The 21,230-nt window shown below is 32.6% G+C and overlaps 2 protein-coding genes across 2 annotated transcripts; both read left to right on the top strand.

The window, feature by feature from the left end:
* Positions 1-300: 300 nt before the first annotated feature.
* LOC130640950 (protein Wnt-1-like) lies at positions 301-4,192 on the top strand. Its single transcript, XM_057447571.1, has 4 exons — positions 301-534; positions 1,794-1,993; positions 2,550-2,842; positions 3,131-4,192. Exons 1-4 carry the CDS (start codon positions 449-451, stop codon positions 3,665-3,667), a joined length of 1,116 nt encoding a protein of 371 aa, XP_057303554.1. The 5' UTR covers positions 301-448; the 3' UTR covers positions 3,668-4,192.
* A 4,198-nt stretch (positions 4,193-8,390) lies between these two features.
* Positions 8,391-21,026, top strand: LOC130640946 (mitofusin-2-like). Its single transcript, XM_057447565.1, has 19 exons — positions 8,391-8,699; positions 9,805-10,053; positions 10,522-10,643; positions 10,862-10,970; positions 11,114-11,224; positions 12,308-12,415; positions 12,746-12,836; positions 13,378-13,561; positions 14,344-14,470; positions 14,563-14,667; positions 14,888-14,990; positions 15,097-15,157; positions 15,306-15,462; positions 16,280-16,377; positions 17,032-17,173; positions 17,637-17,756; positions 18,118-18,194; positions 18,916-19,050; positions 20,250-21,026. Exons 1-19 carry the CDS (start codon positions 8,469-8,471, stop codon positions 20,323-20,325), a joined length of 2,406 nt encoding a protein of 801 aa, XP_057303548.1. The 5' UTR covers positions 8,391-8,468; the 3' UTR covers positions 20,326-21,026.
* The last annotated feature ends 204 nt before the right edge of the window (positions 21,027-21,230 follow it).

Genomic DNA, 21,230 nt, shown 5'->3' with positions numbered 1-21,230 from the left:
ATCAAGAGTGAACTCGATTGTATAAGGAACATTTTAGCAAAAATATACGAAATTGAGTCGATAATACCGAAGTTTTGAATTGTTTGTGACGTTCTAACACTTGCTAATTTTTCATCAAAATACTATCCAGACTCTATTATGATGATATAACTAAAAAAACCGCCCGGTACACTTCGTGCCCAATCTCCTTGTGTTCCTAAACTTAAAATAGCAAGAAAAACTCATAAAACATGCTTCACAATTTATAATTTTATTGGACACGAAATTTATTGCTAAAAATTGAAATTCCCCATGATGTATAATTGAAAAATCGGAAATATATCAAACGAGAAGGAAAATATATATCAAGTTGACATTAGTATAGTGGATTGTCGAAAAATAAATACATATAATTTGTGTACTTTTAATATTCATTTAATCAATTTTTTTTTATATATTTATTTATACCATGAAATTTTACAAAGTTTTTATCCTATTTTTTTTCTGTGTATATACCAAAACATCGTTGGTAAATGGTGAAGAAAGTTACTGGTGGTATGTTTATTTGCTTTTATGTTGTTGGTTTGTTTTTATTTCATTATTTATCTATCATCTTACTATTTGACAAAAAAAAGTAATAAAAATTACAATTATATGTAAAAATATTTCTATTTGTTTCTCAATGTATATATTTACATCTACGATTTTTGTACATAAGATAGAGAAGGGTGGGAAGAGAAAGAAACTATAAACGTCTGAATTTAAATTTCCTTGAGCAGGGAAAGACAACTGTAACTGAACTTTGCCTGGACTTCTCACTGCGTTAAAAGTGTTGAATTCATTTCAATCCAAAATAAAGAATCGGCAGAAGAACCACTTTACGAAAGTTTTCTTGAAATATAAAATATTTAACATATTATGTTTTGCTTAAAAGCGAGTCAAAATGTTAATAAGATATTACCAGAAGTCCGGCAGATGCCAAACCAACATCTTAACCTTGGAAAGTTTTGAGTGAAAAATTGAAAGGATGGTGGTTCAATCACCTTGTTTAGAAGAAAAAAAAAATAAACGATCATAAAATCGTTTTGGCTTAATGTCTTGTGATTTAAAAAAGCATCAAAGCTTAGTAATTCTATTATAGGAAGAACGGTGCACATGTGAGATATATTTACTGCATCTTTATCTTCATTATTATTGGTAGTTTTATAAATAGGATCAATTTTGGATGATGCAGGAGAGAAGTCGTTTTTCTTTCTGCCTTTTTCTTGTCAATAATATTTTTTGGGGAATCTTTAGGAAAACTTTTATACATTGACTCTATTTATGCACAAACTCACTTTCTTCATTATAACTCCTAATATCCTTATAGGCGTAAAAACTTGGAAACTTTTCATAAAATATTTTTAAAATTGTATTTTCCGAGTTACTAGGAGTTCTGCTAAACAAAGATTTTTAATCATAGGTATTACTTACTTTGTACATTGTCCAAATTACAATATTATAAAGAATGGTGAAAAGTTGATGGAGGTGGTCCTACACCGTAACCACCTCCCTTCTCCCCCTCCTAAAAAGATATATTCAAACAGCTCATTACTAGGGTTAATATATCAATAAAAAGTTAAATTTTACACTTTCTTTCATTATTCTTTTATTACCCTCTTTAAAAGCACTAACTGAACATGAATCAACTGGACATCGTCGTAAAAGAAATTGCATTTTATGTTCATTGAGATAAACAAAACTTGTATTGAACATCAAGAAGGTAAAAAAATAAATAAAAACTATATTTACTTCGACATATTCTTTATGTTCAGGAGAGTTGCTGTAAGTCCTCATGTTTTGAATCAAAATGGCTACCATGCACAGTATTTGAAGCATCATCCTTCTCAACGTGGTCTTATCAAAAAAGTAGTACATACCTCTACTTCGGAATGTCAACGACTTTTTAAGTACAACCGATGGAATTGTAAATCAACAAATCCTCTAAAGCCATTTGGAGATATCGTCGATATAGGTGTGTAAAACCTAAATTTATTTTTATGTTTATTATTTTATTACCTTTGTTACATATTTTAATGCAAATACGTTTTGCTCACGATAAATGATATACCTTTTTTACACATAATGGATGAAGCCGACATTGTGCTGTAATCATGCTCGAAATTTAAATTTATTTCACTCCTTTTCTCAAGAACTGGATTAGTACTATAAAACTATAGGTGTCAACCATAAAATTAGGTGCCAGTCAATCTGCTCAACGTCTGATTAAAGAAAAAACAACACAACCAACTAAGAAGTTTTGTATTAGAATTTTTATTCTATAAGGGTGCTTATACTTAGAAATCAAAGCCTGAATGGTGTGACATATATGAGAAAAGTTGTACATGTACAAAACCAAAAGTTGTAACTGTTATCAATTGAATATGAGTTGAGTAACTTCACCTAAATCCAGTTGGCCTTATAACATGTAGCAGAACCAGGTTCTTACATTTGAAGTCGTAGTTTGAAGTAATGTCTTTTAAGTAATTTATTTGGGTAATTTGGACTAAAATACACATCTATTACTTTAGGTTGCCGTGAGACAGCTTTCATTTATGCGCTGACATCAGCATCATTGACATATCACGTGATTCGTGAATGTTCACAAGGTCGTATTTATGGTTGTTACAATCGATGTGTGAAACCTGAAAATGTCAAGCTTCAACATACTCGCTTGCTTAACTCGACTCACATCAAAAATGAGGCTTGTGATGATAACATTAAATTTGGTGTTAACGTGTGGAAAGATTTTGTTTTTAAAGGGGAAAAATCGAGTGATATTCGAGCAATATTTAATGTCCGAAATAGTCAACTTGGTTTGCAGGCGAGTTTTTTTATCATGCTTATGATTGCATAGCTTAGATATGTAGCAGTGATAGCTACAAAATAAGTAACGGGATGTTGAATATTCTCGAAATTCATTCTATCTTTATCGTTAAGGGCTCTTGACGATAACTAAGTTACATTACCCGCATAGTAGTCAGTAAAATGTACGATTACAAGTCCAGAGTACTACACCATTTTGGCCTTAACACGGTTACACGCGAAAGACTATTTATTACGCTTTGAGTGGTGCGTTGATGATTAATCGATTATTTGATTGATTTTCTAGGAAGTTTATAAATCCGCTGGCTTGGTATGTCGTTGTCATGGTGTTTCCGGTAGCTGTGTAGTTAAAATTTGTTCTGAAAAAATTCCTAACAATTTCCGAAAAATATCAACTCCCATCTATCAGAAGTACACCGAGGCTCACTTTAATCCTTTAAATCAAAAAATAGTTGAGCAAAACTCAAAACAGATCGTCAGGTTGAGAGAGATTATAAATCGAAAGAAAGCAAAAACCAGGTTACCTTCTAGACGAAAACGAGGTTACATTGCTGATGTTAAACAATTAGAATTTTATGATTTCTCGCCGGATTATTGTCGGAAATCTAGATACAGCGCAGGTATAAAACATCGCGCATGTCCGCGATATGTTTCTGCTGACCAATACAAAGCCGGTGTTCGGTCATGTGACGACTTATGTTGTTACGGAAGAGGAGCGAAAAGAGTGGAGAGAATCGTTAGATCAAATTGTAGATTTGTTTATTGCTGTGAAGTGAACTGTAAAGAGAGAAAAGAAATGGTCGATGAATACTTTTGCGTATAATGCAACAAGAGTGAATAGAGGATTCCAGCAAAGTTATATCAAGGTTTTTTCTCCCAATTTTCTGCCAATTAAAAAACATATATATAAATTAATAAAATATTATGAATTTCCATAAAACAGTATTCTGTGCACAGGCTAGGAGAGATTTTTTTTTCTCTATAACTACTTGACATAAATCTCGTTTCAATGTTGCATGCCCTACGTAATCAACTGAGCGATATTAACGAGTGAGCAAAAAATCCTGCTTTATTGAAATTCACCTTGAATAAGCATATATAATATAAATCACGTCAAAAGAAAAAGCAATTTTGTAAATATCTTAAATTTTATTTTGTATTTTATGTAGCATCTGGACACTAAATATTTGCTTCAGCGGCGTTGAAGCAAGCAACATTTGTAAGACTATGAGACTTAAAACTAGACAGGGTAAGAATCCTACATATACTATCGACATTACTGATGTTTAAATCATATTATTTATAATTTTGTAATTTATAATAAAACCAAGAAAACACACTCCACGTATCTCTTTCTTGTAAGTCCTGCTGTCCCAACCCCGACTCCAGAGCTTATTTTGCGCTGGTCACATATTGGAATAAGATTGGACCTCAAAAACATCACAAACTTAAAAAACAATAATATTTGATGCAAGAAGGCTGAACACTTTGAATAAGAAAAGCTCTTCGTCTCATGTGATATCCAGTCTCCTTTATTCGTAAACTACACAATTTTTAAAATCAGCTCAGTTATTAAAGCTAAAGCAACTGATGCTTGAACTGGATAAACAAGGAACCTATAATAACCTCGTTCCTAGACTTCTTTTTATTGTTCTGATATTAGGAAAGGAGAAAAAGAAAGCCTCGGTACCGCCTGGCGTTCTTGCATATGACCTTAAAATTGCGACGTTTGGAAGTTGTCCAGTCTTGCCGTTCGATAAAAGTCAAGGAGAAAAAAGAAAGCCCTTATAAGATTAGCTTATCACTATCGTACTCGTTTTTATAAACTTAAGATTTAGGACGTTGCTTGGATTTTACTGCGTGATTCTCTATGATCACGTCCAACTCCAATCCCGTAGCTGTAGCCTTGATGATGAAACGGGGTAGTGTTATACTGGGCCTTTGTGAGGTTCATAAGAACCGGTGGTGTTCAAACGCCAAGCAGAAGATTACAAATTGGTCGCAACTACATTGACGAAAAGATTTTGGAAAAATGGGGTATGAGCAACATATTAAATCCGAATTATATGGAAATTAATGAGCGTCAAACATAGGTTCCCAAGCTCGTTCCCAGGGCCTTGTGATCCCCAAGGCGTTATTACAGTATGGCCGCTACCTAAGCAAAATACCCTGGGAACGAGGTTGAGGGGTTCCCAGCTGGGTCAAAGAAGGGTCCAACGACCGAAACGTGCCCCACGGACGTTAGTTTCGTGTCAGGTTACACCAAGTTGCAACTTAGCCTCGGAAAGGATGCAGCAAAAGATGCACATGTCTAGTTGTCCAGTCTCCGATAAAACTGTAGCTAGCTAGCTATCTTTTTTGTTTGTTTGTATACCTCTTTACTTAGAGTTAACAGAATTTTCCCCATCCAGTTATGTTACTGTTAGAAATGTTAAAAATTTTATTGAATGCTTTCTGAGCTCCTCGTCGTATAATGCAGGCTAGCTCTCTAGCTCGCACATACCGTTTTTTATCTTGTTCTATATAGATTATTAGATCTATCTGTCTGTCTAGAATAAGCTAAAAAACGGAAATTCCATCTAGCTAACAAAATAACCTAAGATCCTATAAGAAGTCTGCTGTAAAGACTCCCACAAGTTTGAATTGTGATACGTGAAATGGCATTATTAATTGCTTTGTGGTAGCAATCTTTAAAATACTGCACTCTTTCCCACTACATTATGTCTGGAGTTGTCTGAAAGGATGTATTTTGACCAAATTTGAGCTATTCTTTGTGGCAAAGATATATAAAAATTATAAAAAACCTGGAAAAAACTTCTTTTTCACACTCCTTAGAAATTGTCTGTTTTTAGCTCATTCTTAAAAGTGGAAATGATAGAGAGATCATTTCGTAATATATTATGTCCAGAGTTGTAGGTATATATCATGTACAAACTAAGTCAGATGAGGTTCTAGTTACATAATATGTTCAAACTCTGTGTTGTGTGTTCAAGTGTGGGGTTACAAATTGCAGGACTGCAAAACAAACATAGATTTTTTATTAATTTTCAGAAATTGGAAATTTCACTAGATATCCTTGATCACAGCAGTCTGTCATTTAAAATTTCTACTTCAGTTTATGCAGGCTTGGACAGAAGTATAATCTCTGGCGTGCGAGCCATCACATGCCAAAATCTTGTTGGTGAGTGTAACAGACCGCACGCCATAAGGTGAAGTTAGGCACAAGGGTACCAATAAGCCGCATACGCCGTAAAAAGTGCGGGCGTTTTCGGGCGATTTCGGCGTTTTAAAAAAAATTCAAGTATTCGCCTGAAAAAACATAGGCCCGAGCAATGCCCGAAGAATAAAAAAACAGACACTAATATATGATTCAAAAAAACTATAAAAATTAAAATAAACTTATGGTAGCGAAATTCTTAAAAGAACTGTTTTTGATGGTTTTTGAAAAAGTTTACTGTATAAATAACTTATATATAAACTTTATTAACTCCTTTCTCTTTAAGCGCCTTCTTCCCAACCATCTTCCGCATGGTTTGTTACAAGGAATTGCATTTCGGGAATGTTCCGGGCAAGTTCGGGAAAGTGCGGGCAGTTTCAGGGGACAACTGCCAATTTTATTTGAAAAGTCGCCCGAACTCGCCCGTATATATGCAGGCGTTTATTGAATAGTCATTTATTGAATAGTCCTGATCCTTTAATACAGGAGTAAGCCTATTCACAGCCAATCTCATTATCCTAGCTAATTCACAGACTCTTGACTTAGTTAAAAGAACTACATAGACATGAATCTCTACTGCTTGGACCCTTGTCGTTGGTAACCAGGTGTTACACAAGAAATCCAGCCACGCGGTTCTTCCAATAGCCAATATGGAAGGACCTAAAAATTTGGCATGCGGGTGTATAATAGATAAATACTGAAACTCAGTAAGTATCATAGCCATGATTATCAAGAACAAAACGCAGGGAGGACAGGCGGAATGCGCCCCTCCTGGCCCGAATAGGGTTAAGCAACACCACACCTACCTAAAACTCTTCAATTCTTTTCAATTTTAAAAAGTTTCCTTCCTCCTCAATTCCTCAAGTCCTCAATTCTCAAAAGGAGATTTTTAACAATTTTCCTAAATACCCTCAACTTTAATTTTACAATCTGTTATAATTTGTTCTTTACTTATGGCTTTACCTTCAAAACCTCCTCAAGTACTCTCAATTTTTTTTGGAAAAATATAAAAATGTTTTTACAAGAAAATACTGTCGTCTTCCCAAGAAAAGGAAAAAAATTCTCATTAAAAGGCCTCAAATGTCTTCAAATTTGATTCATGGTGTTGTGGAATCAATTTGATTTTTTCAGAGCCAAAAGAGCATATTGATGGAAATAAAATAATGGAATGTGTACAGCTACGTAGCTATATATATGGCATTCAGCTACAATTGGTTCCACCAAAATTTGTCCCTTTGTCCCTTAAACTTTTCAGTGATCTGATGTTTTATGAATCAAATTTTTTTATTGTTTACAGTATAAGGAGTTTGAGCTACATGAAATTAGTTTTAAAATAAACTATATGTAAAATATGATGTTTGTTTGATTGGCTTTTATGTTTCATATAAGATGCAGAGTTCGTTTTTGACAAGCTTTCTCTGGCAATGAACACCTTTCATCTCTAAGACATGTTAAGAATTTTAATATGTTAATTAAAATGGTACAGTAGAACAAGTAAAGCAATATTAATTAGGTAGTTCACTGTTTTTTATTGTATATGTGGTAATTGTGAACCTTTACTTTTGCTTAATGTTGTAGGTCTCTGTAAGACCTTATCATATACTTTGAGTTTTTCTTGCAACTTGATTGGCTAATCTGCACGAAATATATGCTGTACTTTGTTTTTCAAACTGAGAAACGAGTGCAATTTCTACATATATACAGAGTGCAAAAAACTTATATTTTTCCTTTGATTGGCTGATTTAGTGTGCAAAAAGCTTATATTTTTCCTTTGATTCGCTGATTTAGTGTGCAAAAAGCTTATATTTTTCCCTTTAATGGTTGAAAATTCGTAGGAAACACCTATTATGCTCTTAAAAACGAAAACTTGTCAGTGAATTTATTTTCACAAATATACATTATGATTCAAAAATTTTCTTTTGTTTCAACAGTCGATGGAGTTCTGTGTCATTTGGCTTCACAATGATAATTTATTCTTTTGAAAATTCATAGTTTTTATTTCTATTCAAGTTCTTCCAAGTGTGACAAACATAATTTGTTATAATAATCTAAATCGCATGTGACTTCATAAATTCAAATAATTTATAAGTTCATGAATATAAATGAAATAAATTACCTTGCAGTGATTTTATTGGCCCCTATAACAATTCTTGTCGATATCGTGAACATAATCAAGCAGTGTGCAACCGGCTATGTGAAATTAACATGATATATCATATATTTCACTCACCTAAAGGCTTGTGAAATATGTAGTGAGAACATAAAAACACTCAAAAAATATTGCCAATATTTTTCTCAGCACTGTGCGATAACTAGTATTTACTATTTATATTTATGCATCTATATGTTTAGTTACCCACCTATCATATGATCTGAAACTTATTATGTAAGTTATATACATCCAACGATGCCAAATAAAGTTTTAAAGAAATCGATTTCAATTGCTGAGAAAAAAACAAATGGGAATAGTGTAGAAGGTGCAATCAACTCTCCTTTGCAAAGATTTGTCAGAGCAAAAAAAAGAATCACTCAGACTTATGATGAAATATTCAAGTATTTGAAAGAATCAAGGTTGTTTCTCATTGACTGTGATATCAGTGAGGCTAGTGACAACGCTACAAGGTCAGACATAAGACATGTAAGTAAAAATAAACTTCCTTTTCTCATATTAACATTACAAAATATTAATTATATATTTTATATTATATACATATAAGCTTATTGCATCACTTTCTTGTTTTGTTTGCTTGCAAAGCCCTGATTGGGGATTTAAAAATGTCGACATCCCGTGATCAGTTGGAAATGATGCTGGGTCCACTGACTGTGTTCTTGCAGATCTTACATAACCTGTTGATTTTTTATATGTCAATTGGCATGGAGTTTTTATCAAAAATATTTATATTATATATTATATTATATTATATTTATTTATATTTAAATTTTAACAAGTGTATAACTTGTTAGAAAGCCAGCTTTAAAACTTAACTCCTGTAAAAAAAACTTATATTAAATATGTTAAGGTCCTTTTAGACATCAAAGCTTCATTCATTCTTACTCATTTTATTCAAAGTAAAACTTTACAGCATGATAATTTTGCACAAATTTGTATTGTCTGTATTGTTTGATCTTTGTTTAACTATTACTGAATAAAATTAAAACATTTTATTTTTATTTGTCTTTTTTTTTTGCTTCTACCTCTTCATCGGAGAATCTCTAATGCTACTGTTACATAGCCTGTTTCTTATCTTATCTAACTTTTTATGTCTCTCACAGTGATGTTAAATATCCATAAAATTCCTTTCCAAATAGTGAAGATCTTCCTGTTTATAGCTTACTGCTCATGTCTCACTACTTTTCAACGCAGGAATCATACAATCTACCTTTTAAGTAAATCAACAAGAATGCCTAAAAGTTTGAAAAAATTAAGTTACTACCCTTTTGACTACTTTAAAGCCACGCTAGACTACTAATTGTAACTTTAGATTTCGCTACATTCCCTCTCAACTCTTTCTTTCTATAGTCCTTCTTTCACTTCTTAAACCTTTCAACTAATTTTTCCATGGGCTCTACTATGACAACCAAATCATCTGCACCGTCTTCAGAACTATAAAACGTAAATTGGCATCCTAACAGGACTTCTAGAATTATGGTGCATACACTTAGCATCCTAACTACAAACAATTCTTCGTTGACCCACCAATGTTGCTACAAATTTTACATATATAACTTTTTTTTATTTTTAGGTTGATAACTTTTTAAATCAAGCATTGAGTATCAATGAAGTCCTGAAAAGAGACAGTATGAAAGTTGCTTTTTTTGGTCGTACAAGTAATGGAAAAAGCACAGTTGTTAATGCAATGCTGTCTGATAAAATTCTTCCAGCTGGTATTGGACACACAACGAATTGTTTTGTCAGTGTGCTTGGTGGTGATAGCGATGAGGCTTTTATGGTTGATACTTCAAATGAAAAGGGTGAGAGAAGAAGTGTTGAGGTAAGATTTTTACTGTTTAAAATATACTCACCCTAAAAAGCCTTCCCTTTTTTCTTATTTTGCACAATAATGCAAATTTCTTACAGTGTCCATAACATTGGTGTCTTGGGGTTCAGATCTTTGATCCTGAGATGACCCCAAGGGGAGCAAGCCTGAATGATTAAAATATAAATGTTTTATTATTTTTAGGACTTCACTGTCAATTCACATTTCATTAAGGAATAGTGTAAATTTTATGATCAGGTGAAAGAGCCTGGAAAAACATTTAATTAGGGGACTAAGCCAAATATGTTTGGCTACCTTAAAAGTTGCATCATTCTACGCCATGTTGTCACACTGTATTTTTGTGCTGTCTGTATGGTTTAGTTATTGTGGAATAGCCTAACATGTAATGTGTTTTGATAATCCATATCTTACAAGATTGCAGCATTCCTATTTTAAGAAGATGTCCTTCTTTTGTTTATTTAGTCACTACAACAATTAGCGCATGCTCTTCATAATCAAAAACTTGATAGCAGTAGCTTGTTAAAAGTATACTGGCCTACGTCAGGATGTCCTTTACTTAAAGATGATGTTGTTTTTGTGGACAGGTATGTGCAATATTCAGGTGGAAAACTTAAGCCGCCTATAAACTTGTTTCATGTTCAAATCAGCACCTTCATTTTAAAGGCTTTAGTAAAAGATTTTCAAATAGTAATTTGATTAAAAATCTTTACTATTTAATTTTTGTATTAAAAAAATTCAGTTGGGAAATTAAGATATGTCTGTGAGGTTCAATCAGATTTTTCTGACAATGCTTTTTTTATAGTCCTGGTATAGATGTCAGCCCTGATTTGGATAGCTGGATTGATAAGCATTGCTTGGATGCAGATGTTTTTGTTTTGGTTGTTAATTCAGAATCTACCATTAATCACACGGTACGTACATAGAAAACATTGTACATATAGATAGAAAAACAAAGTTTAGTGCTATCATTCTTTTCGAATAAGTCGAAATTAAAAATGAATACCTTCTTGCAAGTAGTTTCAATAAAGGTACACAACCTTTTTTTTTCTTCTAGGAAAAAAGTTTTTTTCATAAAGTCAATGACAAGCTATCAAAGCCAAACATTTTTATACTGAACAATAGATGGGATGCGTCTGCTGAAGGCGATCCTGAGATGATTGAACTGGTGAGTATGTATACTACAATCAGCGATGTACTCAAACAAGTTCTTCCATGTTGCATGCTTGTTTCCTTTAATAATAACTAGTTGTATAAACCGGAAAAATCTACTTAGGCAGAGAAAAAATGAAAAAGAAAATTAATTTTGTTGAAAAAAAAGTGTGAAAAAGCTTTATCAGTTGCCTGTATTGTATTAAATCTGAAATGCTAAGCAAAATAAATATGCTTTCAACAAATGGTAAAGAAGATTTAACGGCTTAATAATTTTGCTGGCGTCAGGAAGGAGCTGCCAACGAACAAAAAATTAAATTTATAAATTCCTCAACTCCTAATTGCTATTGTGTCGAGTTTGAAATGCTGGGCAAGAACCTTGTAGAGAATCATGTGCTGTAGATAAACACCTAAGACCTTTTATATTTTATAGCGAGAGATATTTTATAACGAGAGATAAGGTTTAAAGATTCTTTGATGACATCATTAATTTGTTTATATGAAACAGATTTTGGGATCTAAGTTTTGGAAAATGACCCAATTTTATTTAAGGTTGTCCCAAGTTACCCACATGGTGGAAAATGACTGACATCATCTTGAATTCCAAGTTATTTGGCCTCAAAGTTATAACTGCACTGTAATGCCTTCATTAATTTAAATTAAGATATTGCTGTTAATTAGTATTATTGACTTCGCGACCTTTATCTTGTCAGTTTGCATTTGAGACATGCATTTATCGGTGAAATCAAAAGAAAATCCACTTTGCCGGTTACAGACAGACAGGCACACACAGTTTCTGTATTATTATATAGATGTGTCCCTTTATGCTTCCCCTTTTCAACAACTAAGGAAAATTGAATAAATCAAATTTGCCTTTGGCAGACCATGAAGTAACATGTTAGTATACAAGAAAACTCTTGAAGATACTCTGGGTGTTTGGGTTCATTAAACTTAAAATTACCAAAAATATGTGAATTTGTTTTGGAATAGCGTAAATAAAATTGAATGTTTTGAATAAAACACAAAAATGAATAATTTGCAAACCGGTTTCATGTAATACAAATTTTTGATAATTTATTTCGTTTTCAAACAACTTTAGGTAAAACAGCAGCATATAGAAAGAACGACAGAGTTTTTAGTCGACGATTTAAAATGTATACCACGAACAGAGGCATCTAATAGGATTTTCTTTGTATCAGCTTTAGAGGTAAGAACCATACCTTCTTTTATATTATATTCACTTAAAATAAATAATATTAACCCTTAGGCAACAATCATGTTGATCTACAATTGAAAATAAACACCATAGTTGGAGCGCCATAACTTATGTCGACTAGATTGTTATAAAAGTGCTTGGTATATTTTAGAAAGAGATGAATTGTGTTATCCAACGGTATCAACACAAACCATCTAAGTCTTTTCCATTGCCCCAACTTGCAATTTAAATTTTGAAAAGCAAATTATTTTATGGGCCAAAAAGGATCTTTTCAAAAGTGGGTGTGTATTCTAAAAGTTAAATAAAATTTATTATTTTTAGATGTTAAGACATAGAATGAGTCAGAAAAAGGCAGTAAGCAGGATTGAACGTATACCGTCAATAGATGAGGAACATCAATTTAATGAATCAGGTGAGTATGGTTGGTCAGTAAGCACATTGACTAATTACCATGTTTACTAAAACAACTGAATCTGAAGAGTAAACATTAACTAACTGGTCAGGTAAAATAACAAGTGCTCGCTCCAATGAATATGTTCCCTTACGAAGAAGAACTCATTAAAAAAATTAGCACATAGACGGAGGTGTCATTTAAAAGTCAGTTCAATTTACGGTGTATATGCAACATAAAATATGAGCTTCTTTGTTTTTATATTTGCTCCTTAATTAAATGTTTACTTAAAACAACACTGTCTGCTTGAATGAGTAAGTAAGAAATATTATATGCACCTTTGTACTTATTTTAATAAAATCAGTATCAGAATCTTAAGTTTCCATTTTTGAAAAATATTTTTCCGAGTATTGCTATAGGGTTTTAATTTGTTATTGGTTTGTTTAGAGTTGTCCAGGTAGTAAGACAAAATGTTAAACTGATATTTCAGAACTTTTTCTACATTGCTGTACTACTTCTAACATGCCTGTTTATAAGAAAAGCTATAAAAAAATCTCTTTAGAATATCGCATGGGTAAAATTGCAAGGAGACAGGAATTTGAAGATTTCGAACTCAAGTTTAAAGAATGTATTTCAAAATCTGCAATAACAACAAAATTTCATGGACATGCTGCAACTGGTGTGGCTATTTCCAAAGAGATGGCGCAAATAATGGAGCAAATTTTAGCCAGAGCTTCCTCTCAAAGGTATTTTCTTATCAGTTATTATCACATAGATTGTATTTATGTTATATGCCAAAATGTTATTCCATATGTCTGTTATCTGTGTGTCTTTCTGTGGGCAAATTTTATATTGTACAATTTTCCACAACGGCATCTGTGGAACATTTCCCAAAACTGTATATTCTGTATTTTATAAAACTTTATATTTTTTAAATAGCCAAAACTAATGTGATAAAATGAGGCAAGAAGGATCAGTAGAAAAATTTATTGTACGTCAATTTAAGTATATCATGGCAAGTCTTATACCATAAAAAATTAGTTTACGGGTAAATTCACAGCAAATAACATTGCTATTGTTGTTTCCTCTTTCTTGTAAAACGTTTTATTTACAGTATATTTAATTAAATTAACAAACTTTTTTATAACAAGAAGAATACATTTTTTGTTTCTGTAAGTGGATACTTCCACAGGCTGTAACAACTAGTTAAAAACTGTCGTAACAAATGTTTTAAACAAAGTAAAAAGAGGCAGTAGTTAAACAAAGGAAATAAAAGCATACAGTGAAATAAGTCACAAAGACATTCAACATCCTCAGTAGCCATTTAAAGAACTTGAGTTGTTTCAAATTTCTTAATATCTTAGAATATAAAGCTAGATCATTTTGGAATGGTATTTACATTTAGGATTGGTGAAGGAATAAAATTCCATTGAGACCTTAAGCCACTATTTTACTTAATATGTGAAAAGTTAATAACTCATAGATAAGATATGGAATTATAATAACTGACTTGAATTTTTTGTTTTAGACAGTGGTGTAAAGCAGAAAGAGAAGACCAGCAAGAAACATTAGATTTTATGACCTCGAAATTGAAACAAGTAACAGAAAATCAAAAATCAAAAATTTTAAATATTACTGAAGAAGTGGAGATACAGGTGTGCTATTTATTTTCACTACTTGTGTATTTTTGTGGGAACCTTTGTTTACTGTTTATTTGTTTTGTAAGTCAAAAGCTGTTGTTGTTTAGGTTACAAAAGCAATGTCAGAAGAAATTCTTCGACTTGGGCACCTTGTTGGTGATTTTGATTATCCGTTCCATCCGCATGCAGGATATTTACGTAACTATAAAAATGTAAGTATGCAACAATCTAATACATTTCTTCCAAATGAAATATGAATGCGACTGTTGGTCAGCTGACACTTTAGAGTTGCATCATCTGCTGCAACGATTTTTATTTTGTAGATTTTAATGCATGTCCAACGACCAAAAGTTCATTTGTTTTGACAACATTGTTGATGCACAAGTTACTGTTTTGTGGTGTTTGATTTAGAAACAAACTTGTATATTTCAGGAATTGCATGTCCATATAGAAAAGGGACTTGGTAAAAATCTGAAAGCGAGATGCTCAGCACCTTTGATAGAGTCTATTGAAGAGTACAAAGCGGAGATGCAAGGTTTGTTGTCGCAGAGGTCATTAGAAAGTTGTTTAGGCATTAAATGTTCTGCCATTGCATGATTCTTAAGATTTTTTCTCATGTCTTTTATGTTTGTTGATTTTAGATCAAGTGTTTGCCCTTATTCCCGCCAGTGCATGCAGCTCAAGTTTGCCACTCACTCCAAGGTAAACAGAAATCAACAAAGACTCAGTAATTTTCTTCTTTCCTACTTAATATATAACATTGGAATCTAGCTTTATAGCTGTCTTAACTTTTTATGCAAAAGTAATGAATCTTGTTATTGCTTTAGAATTTGTTTAATATTGTTTTTAGGACAAATTTCGCAGTAAGCTATGAGTTAGATGTTCCCAACTTGTGTTCAGACTTTCAAGAAGACGTCACTTTTAAGTTCTCTTTGGGATGGACAAATTTAGTGAATAAATTTATCACCCCAAGAAATCCACGGTTAGCATTATTACTTGGAGCACCGGTAAGTAACAGAGGGACTTTTTCTGTTAAATTGAAATAACCCTGATAAGTTGGAGCTGGTGATAAAACATAAGTGCTAATTTGTGAAACAGTACATGCTAAAATGTTATTGGCGTTTTTTCTTGGTCTCACCGCATCAATTTGATAGTTTTATTTACAATAGGTCACGCTCAATGAATATTAATATTTCTCAGAAGTTAAAGAAATAATATTACTTTTTATAATATAAAGCCAGATTATGTCCATGTTTGTTAAACTGTTTCAGATTGTGTTTGTCCTCAGAAAGGAAAGAGGGGATGTGATAATAAAGAAAATAACAGCAGGAGAGGGCAGGGGTGCAAATTGTGAGGTTTTTGATTGATTACCTATAGCTGTGTGATACCAGTTGGTTAAAATGATCACTAGATACGAGCGTCATTTTGGCAAAACGTTTTTTGTTAATCAATTCATTTTTGTAATAGCTATGCATTGATAAAGTTTGAATGTATATCAGGTTTAAAATAACTCATGGCAGAAAATTTCAAAATTTGCTATTACTTAAATATGACATCTTTAAATGTGAATATCTTGAGAACGTAAAGAGCTTTTTTTTAAAAATTAAAAGCCTTGTTAATCAACTTTTTAAACTCTATAAAATAATTCCAACATCATTTTATCCGTTTGTTTCTCTTTAAGTGCATACAAAAATACAAACGGTGTGGAAAGGGGGTTATGCCAAAAGCAAACTTGGTGACCGAACGGGTCTCGAAAATTTTGAATATGTGAGCAAACGTACATTTTGAATATTTGAGCAATTGTGTATTAATTTTTCCACACAGGTAAGGCGCAGCACAATCTATTTTCCACAACATGAATCACCATCGAAGCCACTCGCACCTGTTCCTTCTGAAGAAGAATCTCATCACTTCAAAAAAAGGTAGATGCGGCCCATTTTTAGATTGAAACATTTTTTTTAAGAAATAAACGTAAAAGCAAATCACAACGTTAAGAAGCAAGCATACAACACATGGAATTGTTTTGTTTATTTTAATATTTATGGATAGAAGATAATAAAAAGTTTCTCTAGTCTTTTTGATTTCTCTAAAAACCATATTTAGGTTTTTCTTTCGTTTTATTAGAGGGCAGCGTTTAATTGAAGAAATAATGGTAATCTTCTTAACAGGGGGTGCAGGAGAAAGAAACACTTAAAAATATTCCGGCGTTATTAAAAACTGTACTATAAAGACCATAATACTAAGCAGACGAACGTAAAATGATATTTCCATCATAACACGGACTCTATAAATATATCTAATAACATTTTTTTGAATTAAATCTTAGTAAAATTTAGCGTAATTCATAGTAAAATTTAGTAATATTGCGTAATTCATAGTAAAATTAGTAGTATTGCGTAATTCATAGTAAAATAATTCATGTTCTACTTTATGATACTTTTTAGAGACATCGAGGCTTGCGGAATAAAATGACCATCTGATTTAAATAAATTTCTTTTTACGGAATTGTCACAGCAATGTTTTTGACAGTGGACGAGTTTGCCATGTGTGTATTTTTTCACTTTTTTATTATTTAGACAGTTGATATCAAGAGAAGATGACGACATGATTGAACCATTGTCAAGACGTGACGAGGATGAACTAACAGTAGCTGTAATCCAAGGATTGAGCAGTCTAGGATCAACCACTGCAATGGGAATAGTGGTGGCAGCAAGTTTAGTAAGTGCTTTAGCACAATAGAACACAATAGAACATCACTGAACCGTGACCTTGTGATAACATAAACTTTCATTACCTCTAACCCTTTTCTTTGATCACTTGAATTTTTGATCATAATACGCAATTTTTGGACGTCAAAAAACAAAGCAGATTTAATAATGTCGTCGACTTAGACTTAATTTTACAAGCCATACACAACTAAATTGTAATTCGTACACGGATTTTTGTATTTTCTCTGCTCGTCCTGCTATAAAACACAGTTCATTTAAAAAGGTCTGTTTAACACATTTATTTGTAGCTAATATATTGAGCATTTACTTGATAATATCAAAGACTGATGTAAACTACATTTTGAAAACTTCTTTACCTTCACAACTGGAGATTACTTTTTCTGAGAAAAATTTTTATGTATTAAAGTCCAGGTAGATGTTTTTAAATAACTTTCGGTTTAATTGATGTTTAGGTGTGGAAAACAGTGGGTTGGAAGTTGGTACTCGGTGGTGTTTCAGCGTATTCACTCGTATATTTGTATGAACGTGCAATGTGGACTAATGCTGCGAAAGAAAAAGTATTTAAAAATCAGGTCAGAGAGAGCAATAGAATTTCCAGGTTGATCGAGGCAAGAAAAACGAGGAACTATAACTTTTTTCTGATTAATCAAGTCTATGCGAGAAAGCGCATAGACTGCTAGTTTATTGAGACTTATTTTCTCTCATTTGCTTCTTTATTATATTGTACTGAGAAGACTAGGGTTTGCTTTCGTTGTTATAATATTGTTGATATGAAGAGACTACAATTTGCAAGTCACAGTACAGTAGGATAAATAACTGTTGTGCATTTAGAACATTTTGATTCATTGATGTTAACTACCAAATTTAGACAATGGCTACTATCTCACAAAATAAACAATTTGTCGTATACCTTTCCTTGCATTTTTTTTCTAGTTTGTGGAATATGCAAGTGAGAGGCTGCAGTTGATTGTGAGTTTCACAAGTAAAGGATGCAGCCATCAAATTCAACAGTAAGTAAACAGACAAATAATTCCAGTACTAATTTGGTGTGTCATCTAACCACTTTCACAAGTCAAATCACTAGATAAATCCCTTTTCACCAATTGTCTTTTCATCACTCTCTTGTCATCAATATACCACCTATAGAATTTCATTATGATGTTATCTATAAAAATCACTATGAAATTATCCTGCACCCAATTATTATAACATCTTGTTTAGCCATGATTGAACTATACCATATTAGTAATGCAAGCTAAAATATGTGAGGCTGGAATATGTGAGAGTAGAATATGTTAGAGTAATTAAAATTTTAGTTACCTGCGTCCAAACTACTTTTTAATGTTTTTCTTTTTTATTCCCCATTAAATTTACCCTCTTTCAATCTGCTTCTAAATTACCCTACAGGATAAAGGTTTTTAATCGTAATTCTTGCATAACACAAGTAATTTACCTTGTGGACATCTCTCTCAATTGCATGCAACAGAAATTTAAGGAGTGATTCCACGATTGCTAATTTACCAATGCGCGTGCTCAGAAAGGAGCGTGGAATCAGCCCTGTTTTAGATTTTATTATTCCTGCTCAGTGAAAGTAATGGAATATTGTATGTATTTTTGTGAAAAGAAATGAGTACCTGTCACCATATTTTGTTTTAAAATCCAGAAGCTATATGTTTTATTTATTTTTTTATTTTTTTTAATTTTTTGCAATTTGATATAATATCATCTTAGGGAATTATCAACTACTTTCGCTCAACTTGCATCTCAGGTGGACACAGCTCAGGAAAAACTAAAAACTCGAATAGAAGAACTTGATGAAGAAATAAAGAGGCTTGAGGATATCGAGGCAAAGGCCAAGTTATATAGGTGTGTATTAGCAATTCTAGGGACTAGAATCAGTCACATTGACCGTTTTCGCCACTAAAACAAGTGCATTGTGCAAAACAGTGGTACTCCTTCTTCTACATAGATCTTAAGAATCTTTACCACGTTAATAACAGAGAAAACGTTTCTTCGATTAATCTGGACTTAGACTTTGATCTTGATGAGGTACGAAATACCCTCTAACTCTTTGATTGGTAATCCTAAACTTGTGCTAAAATGAAAATCTTATGCGCATTGTGGAAGAGTATTTGACCATTCGCAAAAAGATAAATTCTTGCGAATTGACATTATCTTTTTTTCCGAAATCAAATTCTCATAAAATCTAAAAAATGTAAAAACTTCGCGATTCTCGAAATCGCGAAGTTAAATCCTCGCGAAAGTTTATTCCATCAAGGTAGTCCTTTTTATTTCGTGTCGTTTTAAGGGAACTTTATAATACGTTTCTAGAGTTTAGGATCTGCACATGCGTATTGAATTTTTTCTCGACGAAACATTTGTCATTTAGCAGTTTTGAAAGTTAAGTTGAGTTATCGTCCGAAGCAGCTGCAGACTGACAACGCTTTTACCGGCCAATCGAAATTCCGAAAATGCTGCGCTATGAAATTGAGCATCGCTGACTTTTAAATAACGCTGGAAGTTGCATCCATGGACGCTATAATAGAAATTGGTTCAATCGACCGAGTCATGTTTATTTTAACCAACAACCTTTTTCACATTTTTAAAGTCCGTTATTTAGACTTCTTTTTCTAACTTCTTATAAAAAAATACCTTTCCAGGCGTAAATGGAATTAAGGCTGATTCGTTCTTTACAGTAATGCCCCAAAGTTGTTGGAAACTGTTTCTAAGTGTGATTGCTTTCGTGGAATTTCTTACTTGATCGCGAGGCTTGCTTTGAATGATAACTCAATCTAACTTCCAAAACTGCTAAATCACAAACGTGGCGTCGAGAAAAAATTTCAATGCGCATGTCCACTTACCGCAGCAGTTACTTCTCGCGAAAAATCATTGAAATGATCATTCGCAAAACTTAATTTTCGCGAAAAATTTAAAAGGGGGCTATCGGCGAAAATTATTTCCCTTGATTTCGCGATTTTGTGACTCTCAAAAGCTTGTATCTTTATTTTAATGTATGCTTTTGTCATCGTCTATTTTTCACAACGGTTTTATTTCTTTTGTTTTAGGAATAAAGCGTCTTGGCTTGAAAGTGACTTAAACTCGTTCGTAAAAGAGTTTAACCTCAGTCCGAGCAAACTGTGAGATATTCACTTGTTATTTCCCGATGTTTTGTGATGTGTTTACACGAAGTTCTGTGTCTCGTTCACTATGTTGACGTAATATTTAGCCTCACTTGTTCATGCAGAAAAAGGTTTGGCTACTAACAGTTGAAACAAATGAGAAAACATGTTAGAATTTTATTAGAGTGTTATTTATTTATTTGCTAAAAGCTTTACATGAATCACTTTTTTTTTTATTTCAAGCTACGCGTTTGAAAGAGGAAAACTTTTCGATATGGGGGCTAAGATCGGAAATCTAGAAATTTTTATTATCTTTCTGAAATTTTCAGAAAACAGAAAAGCGTGTTTCGCAACACAAATTTATTTATGTTTACTTTGTCATCCAAACAGGAAAAACAGCATCCGTAATTATTTTCAACATTTTAAGTGTTCTCGTTAATCGTTTTCTGTCAATTTTAAACGTCTCAGTTCGCGACTCTGACTCGTCGAGCAAAGTGGCATTCAAAGCACGCAAATATTGACTTGTTAATATTTCTACTTCCTTCACAATGCCACTAATTGCACCTTACAAATCCCGCCATTTTCGTCATCATTTTGTTTGCAGTTATGAGGCGATTTTAACATGTTATACATTTGTGTTTGTATAAAGAAGTCGTACCTTGTAGAATTTGTGAAAATTTTATTTTATAAACATCATAAAATGAGAATACTGCTATAACTCTACGTTCATGTTGTCTATCGTGCATATTAAGGGTGGACTTGATTGTGTCTGTCGACGGGTATATCCCACGCAGGCGCGTAAGACACTATAATATAGGGCATTTTTGTTCCCAGAGCTCTATGAGATAAACCTCGAAGTTTCGTCTCAAAATGATTTTTCACGAATATAAATTTCACAGTTTATATTTTCGTCTGCTTTTGTATACA

The sequence above is a fragment of the Hydractinia symbiolongicarpus genome, chromosome 4 (assembly GCF_029227915.1).
Source record: "Hydractinia symbiolongicarpus strain clone_291-10 chromosome 4, HSymV2.1, whole genome shotgun sequence".
Taxonomy (NCBI): Eukaryota; Metazoa; Cnidaria; class Hydrozoa; order Anthoathecata; family Hydractiniidae; genus Hydractinia; species Hydractinia symbiolongicarpus.
Note: the sequence above shows the minus strand (reverse complement) of the source record. Positions and strands in the feature narration are given on the sequence as shown.